The sequence below is a fragment of the Aspergillus multicolor genome (assembly GCF_047715735.1).
Source record: "Aspergillus multicolor strain CBS 133.54 unplaced genomic scaffold BDW74scaffold_7, whole genome shotgun sequence".
NCBI classification, from domain to species: Eukaryota; Fungi; Ascomycota; class Eurotiomycetes; order Eurotiales; family Aspergillaceae; genus Aspergillus; species Aspergillus multicolor.
This window is the reverse complement of record NW_027395958.1, coordinates 99-9,396: the sequence shown is the minus strand read 5'-3', so window position 1 is coordinate 9,396 and position 9,298 is coordinate 99. Positions and strand designations below refer to the sequence as shown.

The 9,298-nt window shown below is 52.2% G+C and overlaps 3 protein-coding genes across 3 annotated transcripts; 2 read left to right on the top strand and 1 right to left on the bottom strand.

The window, feature by feature from the left end:
* Positions 1-16: 16 nt before the first annotated feature.
* BDW74DRAFT_149495 (RINT-1 family protein) lies at positions 17-2,759 on the bottom strand. The gene is made up of 5 exons (XM_073723907.1): positions 2,594-2,759; positions 2,294-2,541; positions 1,936-2,241; positions 1,746-1,887; positions 17-1,701 (listed from the first exon to the last, which is right to left on the bottom strand). The coding sequence occupies exons 1-5, from the start codon at positions 2,741-2,743 to the stop codon at positions 79-81; spliced, it is 2,469 nt and encodes an 822-aa protein (XP_073585463.1). The 5' UTR covers positions 2,744-2,759; the 3' UTR covers positions 17-78.
* Positions 2,760-2,893: 134 nt separating this feature from the next.
* On the top strand, positions 2,894-6,039 carry BDW74DRAFT_189914 (putative DNA ligase I). The gene has a single exon (XM_073732077.1). The coding sequence runs from the start codon at positions 2,948-2,950 to the stop codon at positions 5,390-5,392; it is 2,445 nt and encodes an 814-aa protein (XP_073585462.1). The 5' UTR covers positions 2,894-2,947; the 3' UTR covers positions 5,393-6,039.
* BDW74DRAFT_126546 (polysaccharide lyase family 1 protein) lies at positions 6,040-8,221 on the top strand. The gene is made up of 3 exons (XM_073722186.1): positions 6,040-7,289; positions 7,337-7,421; positions 7,475-8,221. Exons 1-3 carry the CDS (start codon positions 6,686-6,688, stop codon positions 8,205-8,207), a joined length of 1,422 nt encoding a protein of 473 aa, XP_073585461.1. The 5' UTR covers positions 6,040-6,685; the 3' UTR covers positions 8,208-8,221.
* The last annotated feature ends 1,077 nt before the right edge of the window (positions 8,222-9,298 follow it).

Below are 9,298 nucleotides of genomic sequence, written 5' to 3'. Positions count from 1 at the left end.
ATATAATGATGTTAATAATGCATTACACTCATGTCTCATATGGCCTGCTAGACTATAAATTCGCCAATATCAAATAACTCAACTCCCAATCTCAACCCGCTTCTCCAGAACACTCCTTGCCTCCGACTCAGTAAGCGTCTCAACGCCCAACTCGGCAAGCATCTCCCTCGCACTCTCGTTATCCTTGAAAAGCCTCTTCTCAACCTCCCACAGACCCAAACCCTTTGCAGTTGTAGGCCCGGCAGAGTCTCCATCTTCCTCAGCCTGAGATGTTTGGGCGTCCAGGTTAAGAATGAGAAGACCCTCGTTAAGTTTCTGGAGAATAGCGTTCGAACCACCTGCCTGAACCGCATGACCGAGAGCCGCATCCACGACGCTATAGAGATGATCCATGTCACTTGCCAGCTGAGCCGCGCCGGAAGCAGAAAATGTATTTCGTAGAAGGACATTAGACCAGACGTATGTCTGCGTGGAGAGGAGGACCTGGCGGACGATGCGACGGAGCGGGGCGGCTCCAAGTGCGCGCGAGAGAAATGAGACTGTCGTAGATAGGGTGCGCATCGCTTGCGCTAGGTCTGCGGTTGGGGGAAGGGGTCCCGTGGCGGGGACGGAGTGGCCGGAGATTGTTGACCAGGTCGAGACACGAGAATAGGACTTCAACGCAGTTCGGACACTGGAAGTAATGGTTGATGTGATTATTGATTCAGAGCGTAATCTGAGGCGGTGGTATGCGGAGGCCGTCTCGTCGAAGAGGGCTCCCTCTGGGGTTTCTTCCGGGGAGCTGGCACCGGGGCCGTTGTTGACGGCTGGGGAAGTGCGTGATGCTACGTCGGCGACGGACATCGACCCCGCGACGTTCTTTCCGCTCTGCCTGTTCTGCTTGACGCGCTCTTGGAGTTCGGACCAGAGTTCGACGAAGAAGACCTCGTTGCTCCAGTCTTCCATCTTCTTTTCGAGGTATTCTGCGCTGCCAAAGACTCTGCAGAGGCGCTCTAGACCAGCGATACCCTCGACGGCTTGCCCGTCCGCACCTTGCACAGTGCGGCCAATAGTGGAGGTCATCGCAAGATAAGCTTCAAGCGCCGAGTGCAGGCGTTCGTGGAATTGGTCGAATAGTGTAATCTGAATGTCGATGAGGAACCGTAGCTTCTGACTGAAAGATGACAAGGGCTGATATCGCTCGGTTATTGTCTCCAGCAGGTCGTTCACACGGATCGCAGCTTTAGTGGGCTTGGTTGCAGTTGGCTCAACCCCGTCGTAGTCGATGTGACCACTATCAGGTGTATCCACGATTTCCTTGTACCGGGCAAGAGCAAAATCCTTCTCAACTTGCAGCCATCGTTCGAACCATTTTTCTTTGGACAGTACCTCCCATGTAAGACCCCTCCATTCTTCCTTCGAGTAAGGATCAGGCAAGTAGTTCCAGGTTTCGCGAATATCATTATCATAATTCATCAATTCGTGCACGAAATGACTGAGAAGCTGAGGATATGTGGAGATCTGAGGAAGGTAGGTCATTATCTTGTGCCTCAACATGGGCAAAAGAGCGGTTATAAATGCATCCGAGGCGCTAAAGAAGTTCCATGCGAGTTGATCGCCGACGCTCTGGGATTTTTGGTCGAAAATGGGCTGGAGGTACGAGTTGAAGAAGCCGCCAAAGTTGTTCATGAGGTCTGTCGTGTGCGCAAGAAAGTATTCGGGCTATATATTATTAGCGCCGCCGTTTTGAACTCTGGGAAACGTACCTTGTCGAGTCTATTTGTCGGCTTGTCACCACTAAAGTGGTACTTGAAACGGAGCTCTAAAGGATGCACCATGGCCTCCAAGGGAAACAAAACCGGCGGTTGGACAGCTTTCTGGCCCGTAGAATCATGACTTTCAAGCTCCCTATGACTCGGTCAGCAATGGGCGTATACAATTGTGGCGAGTACATACGGAATCTGCAGGTCAAGGAGCAGCTCAACATTGTCCGCCCACTGATGTCTGAGGCTTTCCGGAAAGTTCAAATCCTTGGACGGCCATTTAATTTGCTCCAATGTAGATCGGAATCGGTTCGTAAATTGTCCCTTCATGTGTTCCCTAAGCTTAGAAGCCAATCGCCCGACATAATCAACCAGATGTGGGCTTGCGCCTTCTGCAGCTGGCTGTGCCTCGTTCAATGATTCCACAATTCTCCGCAATCGAGAGTAGGACGCGATGGCCGATCGAGGTTCAGTCTGTATATTCCGTAGCGCTTCCTTACTGCATGAATGTTCAGCGACCCATCCAACTCAAAAGCTTTTGCAGCACCTACCTCAATTCCTCGGCATCTCTTAATAAGGTCACATAGCCTCTGGATAACTCGAGTCTTTTAAGCTTCGTGATACTGGCTTCAAAGCGCTTCGCTGCCTCATCGCTGGCGTCAGACCCTGTCAAAGCCTTTAGTCGGCGGTCGATATCGGCTTGTTGTTCATTGAATGCTTCGGCTCGTTTGCGGGTGGTCTCGACATGGTCGTTGTGGTTTTGAGTGGCAACAGAGAGCGCTTCCTGTGCTTCAGCTAGCTATATTTGTTGTTAGTAGGGCAAGCAGACTATTGTTTTAACCAATTCATACCTGTTTGCGCTGGAGCTCATGTTGGGCTCGCAATGTCGAAAGTAGCGACTCAAGACTCTCGAAATCGGCGGATGTTTGTATTTTATCGTTGAGATAGTCCTCCACCCTTGTCCTCTCATGTGGTGAGAGTGTTGACACCGGGGTAGCCATCTTGCGGCGCTGGTGGGGGAGAAAGAGGAGCACTGAAGCAAGGTGTCGCGATCGACCATCACCGCAGCTCCGAGCGGAGTCGGAGCTCTTGGAATTTCCCCGGATCAGCCATCCCAGTTACACGACGTCATGGACGTTGAGATCTCCATCATGGACCTCAACTCAGCGGATTTCGCATTACTACTACCTACTTGACCTTTAATCATGTCTAGTCCCGCAAAAAAGCGCAAAAGGGACACCCAGCCCACGCGCAGTATCGCGTCATTCTTTCAGGGCCAAGCGGCCAAAAAGGCTGAGCAGACAGAGCAACCACCTCTTCCGGAAGACGCCGACCAGCATCTCTCTGACGAAGCCCTCGCTCGGAAGCTTCAGGACGAATGGAACAACGAGCAGGAACCCGCAACCCCCGAACCTGCTGCGACAGCACCCCCGACCGCTGCATCGCTCTCACCAGAAGAGGATCGAGAACAGAAGAAAGCCAGGGTCGGAGTGCTCTCACTGCAGTCGTCTGGAGGGACGGAAGACACGATATCCCTCACCGTACCCCTCGATCAAAGTCCTCTAGTGTTTGATTCCTCCAAATATGCTCAAGAGCTGAGAGCGCACTGGTCGGCGAAAAGTGGAAATGCTTCGTATGCTCTTCTGACCAGAGCTTTTGTCCTGGCCAGCGCAACAACTAGTCGTATAGCCATTGTGGGTATTTTGGTCAATCTCCTTCGCGTTATTATCGAAGGAGACCCCTCAAGCGTACTCCCCGCAGTATGGCTGGCAACGAACTCCATATCACCGCCGTACCAACAACTTGAGCTCGGACTTGGCGGATCTGTGATATCTAAAGCTTTCAAGAAAATATACGGCTTGAACAGCCAAGGGCTCAAGTCGTTATATGACAGACTCGGAGATGCTGGGGATGTAGCGTTTGAGGCGAAAAAGAGACAGAGCTTCACCTTGGTAAAGCCCAAACCATTGAGCATCAAGGGAGTCTACCAATCATTGACAAGGATCGCCATGAGCAAAGGAAGCGGAAGCCAACAATTAAAGGAAAGTATTGTGAACAAATTATTACAAGACGCCCGAGGTCCAGAGGAGGCTCGATATGTTGTTAGGACCCTGGTTCAAAACCTACGTATCGGCGCCGTCAAGACGACTATGCTCATTGCGCTTGCCAGAGCTCTTTTACTTTCGAAACCGGAGGGTGCAAGCTTTACCGTGCATTCCCAACAAGAGCTAGCTCGTCTCAAGAAGGAGGAACTCACAGAACTGTACAACAGTGCGGAGGAATTGGTCAAAGCGTCTTATGCTAGGCATCCGAACTACAATGACCTTGTGCCTTGCCTACTCGAGATTGGTGTCACCGAGGAACTTTTCGTACGGTGCGGGTTGCAGCTCCATATCCCGCTGATGCCTATGCTCGGCAGCATTACTCGGGATCTGTCCGAGATGTTGACCAAACTTCAAGGACGAGACTTCACCTGTGAGTACAAGTATGATGGCCAACGTGCCCAGGTTCATTGTGATGAGGCAGGAAAGGTCTCGATATTTTCGCGGCATTTGGAGCAAATGACTGAAAAATATCCGGACCTTGTGTCTCTTGTCCCTCAAATACGAGGAGAAGGCGTTTCCAGTTTTATCCTCGAGGGTGAAGTGGTAGCCGTAGACCAGAACGGGGAGCTCCAGCCTTTCCAGACTCTAACAAACCGGGCGAAGAAGAATGTGGAAATTGGTGCAATCTCGATCAATGTCTGTTTGTTTGCATTCGACTTGATGTACTTGAACGGTGCACCTTTACTGGATCGTTCTATGCGCGAGCGAAGAGAATTGTTGCGCAGCCTCTTTGTGGAAATCCCCTACCGATTCACCTGGGTCAAGAGCCTTGACGCTACATCGGCCGACTCTGAGACCGTGTTGGATTTTTTCAAGGGCGCCACTAACAGCAAGTGCGAGGGTATAATGGTCAAAGTGCTTGACAATGCTGTTAAATCGACCGCGGCCAGCTTCGATACTACCAACACGCCGAATGCACCAAACACACCAGCAGAAACCAAAGAAGTGAAGAAGGGCGGTCGTCGAAAAGAGCTGCTATCTACATACTCACCAGATCAAAGACGGGAGAGCTGGCTTAAGGTGAAGAAAGACTACAGCGCATCATCAGAAACATTAGACCTCATCCCTGTGGCTGGGTGGCATGGCAATGGCCGAAAAGCTAAATGGTGGTCCCCAATCCTCCTTGCTGCTCGCAATCCTGAAACGGGAGGCCTTGAAGCTGTGACAAAGTGCATGTCCGGCTTTAGCGATAAATTTTACCAAGCAAACAAGGACAAGTACGAACAGGGGAGTCCAAATGTCATATCCCGGCCCAGTTATGTCGAGTATAACGGTGAGCCGGACGTGTGGTTTGAACCCCAAGAGGTCTGGGAGATAGCATTTGCGGACATCACCCTCAGCCCGACTTATCCCGCTGCAATCGGGCTGGTGAGCGATGAGCGCGGCCTGAGTACTCGTTTCCCGCGGTTCCTCAAAGTCCGAGAGGATAAATCCATTGATGAGGCCTCTACGTCAGACTACCTTGCGTTGCTGTACAGGAAGCAGTCGGAACGGGCACGGGTTGAGGAGACTGCGAATGCAGATCAGATTGCAGAACTGGAATGAGTAGCATGGCGCCCGTGTCTGCATCCAGACTTTTTAGGATACTTAATTCTACGTGATATCGTCTACGTCAGTTGCTGATCTGCAGTTTTCTAGCGAAGAGCCAGGGTAAAGTTTACCAGGCAGATATGTTTTGGGTATATACCTTCCGGATAGTCTAGATCTAGCTGTCTTTATGGATAGTACAGCTCATGGGGATCTTGATTCCATGCAGACCAGAAATGTACAACTCACGAAGTCAAGGGAACAGTGCAATCGGCACGGTCATCCTGAATATCATTGACCATCAAACCCGTTTCGCTTCGGGTTGAAAGTATTTCCCCACTGCGACGTGATGTTGCGGATGATCTCGAACAGAATGCGGAGTATTTGCTATGAAGTCAGGATAGATAGGTGAGGCCAATCAGGAGAGCTTGGTGTTCTTTTGGAGTCAGAATCTCGTTGCTGCAGAATATCTCATGGAAAACTGGGGTTGAAGCCAACGGCGTGTCTCGTATAGACAGCCTGGGGCCTGGTCTGTGCAGACGCGAGGCAGGCACAGGGTCCGGTCACCGTTGCCAAGAAGGCCTGAAACTGTCAACTCTTCCACTCCTTGACTTTCTCCGAAATGAAGCTCTGCAGGGGAATGAGGGCTCAGGTTCTCTTCTGAACGATGTTCTCCTAGGCCGCGAAAGGCCAACTCGATTGATCAAAATGCAGCGATGTATAGTGACTGCAGCACGCAGTGCAAGTGGATGGCGGACCCCTGAGTCCTAGCACTAGCAGACATCAAAACGGCCCGATGAACAGGCGCTGACAGCCGGCTGGGTCCGTGCCTAAAATTATCCTCAGCGAGGAAGTCTAACCTGAAATCACCCTGAAATGCTTCAGATAGAGGCGCGGGTGGAGACGCTGTCCGTTTGAAGCGGAGAAGCGAACATTCATCTGGGCTGATTCTGGGCAGAACGACAACCTGCGACAAGCCAGGAGACAAGCCAGGAACCACGAGGCTTGTGCTGAAGTCACTCCGCCTGACTCGTGTTCCTGACAAGGCGTCGGGGGCATTGCAGGATTCAGCATGGTCGGGGCCTTGGGAGGGTGCCAAGAACACCAAGAGTTTCGTATAGACAGACAGCTTCTCCGGAGTTCACCATGGCCGAGTTGAGCATGTATGTGCTTATATAGCCGCTGTCTCCATGGGGCATTTTCCAGCATCATCTTTCGTTCATTGTCCAAGTACTGCTGGCTCGGTGCTTTCAGTCTTTCCTTTTCTTCCATTCCTAGAGCGGTCTTCTTGTCTTCACTCGTTATCGCAAGATGGCCATTCGTTCAGTCATTATTGCTGCAACTGCGATCCTCGGAGCTGCAGCCAACGCCCAGGTCGTGGGCACCCCCTTCGGCTTCGGTGCTGCCACCACCGGTGGTGGTGATGCGACTCCTGCTGCACCCGCGGACACGGCCGAGCTCACCGAGTGGCTCGCAGACGACGAGCCCCGAGTCATCCTCATCGACAAGGAGTTCAACTTCCTCGGCGATGTATGCACCGACTGCGAGTGCTGCATTCCCCACTCCAACACCTGTGGCGATGCGGGCCAGAACGCTATCGAGGTTGGCATTGGCTGGTGTGGTGACTACCCTACTACGACCTGCACCTACGACAACGCCGGTCTGGACGGTCTCGACGTAGGCCCGAACAAGTCTATTGTTGGTGTGGGTGATGCTGGTGTCCTTCGGGGTAAGGGTCTGCGCATCCACGGCACGGAGAACGTTATCGTCCAGAACATCCACATCACCGAGCTCAACCCGCAGTACATCTGGGGTGGTGATGCCATCTCCCTCGACGGTGCTGATAAGGTGTGGATTGACCACGTCAAGATCTCTCTTGTCGGTCGTCAGATGTTCGTCACTGGATACGAGTCCAGTAGGTCTATCCCATCTTGAAACTACGGCTATCTCTAACAAGCACAGGCGGAAGCGTCACCTTCTCCAACAACGAACTCGACGGTACCACGGACTGGAGCGCTTCGTGTGATGGTCACCACTACTGGACAATGTTTGTTATGCTCGCAGTATTCTGTCTGTAGACTGGAAGCTAATACAAAATAGCCTCGCCCTCGGCGAGAACGACAAGGTAACCTTTGCCAACAACTACATCCACACCACCTCCGGACGTGCTCCCAAGGTCGGCGCCCCCAGCTTCTGGCACGTGTACAACAACTACTGGTCGGACAACACCGGTCACGCCTTCGACGTCGAGGAGTCCGGCACAAACGTCTTCATCGAGGGCAACGTCTTCGAGGACATCAACTCCGCCTACAACGGCGACGGCACCGGCGCCATCTTCGCCGTCGACTCCGACTCTGAGTCCAGCTGCTCCTCCGCCCTCGGCCGCACTTGCATTGCCAATAGCCTCACCAACTCCGAATACACTGCTGTTGCAGATGACAGCGTCCTGTCTGCTTTCCCCGCTGATGAGGAGGGTGACGTTACCATCATGGCAGTCGAGGAAGTTGCCGCTTACGTCCTGGCCAACGCTGGTATCGGAAAGCTCTCGTCTAGCGGAAGCACCAGTGGCGGCAGCAGCAGCAGCGCCGCTGCCGTTGCTCCCACCTCCAGCGTCCCTGTCATCCCCACCAGCACGCCTGTTGTGTACCCCACTCCGACTCCTCCTGCCTTTGAGACACACGTTATCCAGCCCGAGCCTGAGGCTTCCAGCACTGCGGTCCCTGCTCCTGCTCCTTCTGGTGCATCGAGCCAGGGCTCCTCTGGCTCTTCTCACCCCCCGGGTACTTGCAAGGCTCGCCGTAGCCACAAGAAGCGGGCTCGCCGTTCTCACTAAGTGGTAGCGGAATGAGTTCGGCTTAGGGTCACGGTCTGATCTTGTAGTAAACGGTTGTGACGTGTAGTACGGTCAATTCAAGTATCGGGGCAATGTTGGTTGGATGCCAAGCTATATCTTCCAACATATATCCTACTTGGTACTTTATCTCTTTCACCATTATATATATTCTCTAGCCTAATCTTACTTCTTCGTATCTTCGTGTTGTTCCAACAAGGACATCGCCCTGTTCCTGTTTTATTTTCGAAAGACCTAACACCGCGAGCCAAATGCATCTTACTCATGTAACTTGAGCAAAGCTCATTAGGCCCAGGAAAGCAGAGGCGCTTGACTTCTTGCGCATAGGTAGCTCCTAACGCCACACTCGTAAATTCAACCCTAACAGCCCTAGCCGAAATCATAACCTTCGACACGAGACATGAGACACTGCCACCCGGCCGATCCTGCCACGCGAAAAACGTCAGCACCGGCCAACCACACTCTAGCTCAGGTTCAAGTTCAGGCGAGTACTGGTGAGTAGCCTAAGTGCCACCATGACCGGACGACCAATAAGATGACGTAGATGGACGCTGAGACACTGTTGAAGGAGTGGCGATCAGCTGGGATAGGATCGGGGCTATTGGCCCCGCGGTGGGCACGTCGCCGCTGGGTATGCATAATGGTCTCGAGAGGGAGGGGGGTCCCGCCAAATTGAATAATGCGATGTAGTTGCAAACGGGTATTGGCATATGTGGATCAATATAATTTGTGTATCTCACCTACCATCCTATAAGTATCTGGCGATCACTGCCGGTTTACGCCCCTTGCGTCCTGGGAATACGGCGGATAGATGACGTCTGCTGATGACTCTGTTACTCTATTGCTACAATGATCTCTCGCTTTGAGTATTGGAAATTGCTTGATCCTAGCTATTGTTTTATGATGATACTAGTGAGTAGATGCTATCAATGTTCGCCAAGAAACATAAGAAAGGGGTATGGGGTATGTATGGACAGAAGGAAAGAGATTGGGTGTACATGACGTGCACATTTCTCACTGCGCTTGTACAGGGATTTGACTGAGACAAGGAGATGACGAGGCGGGGAATTAAG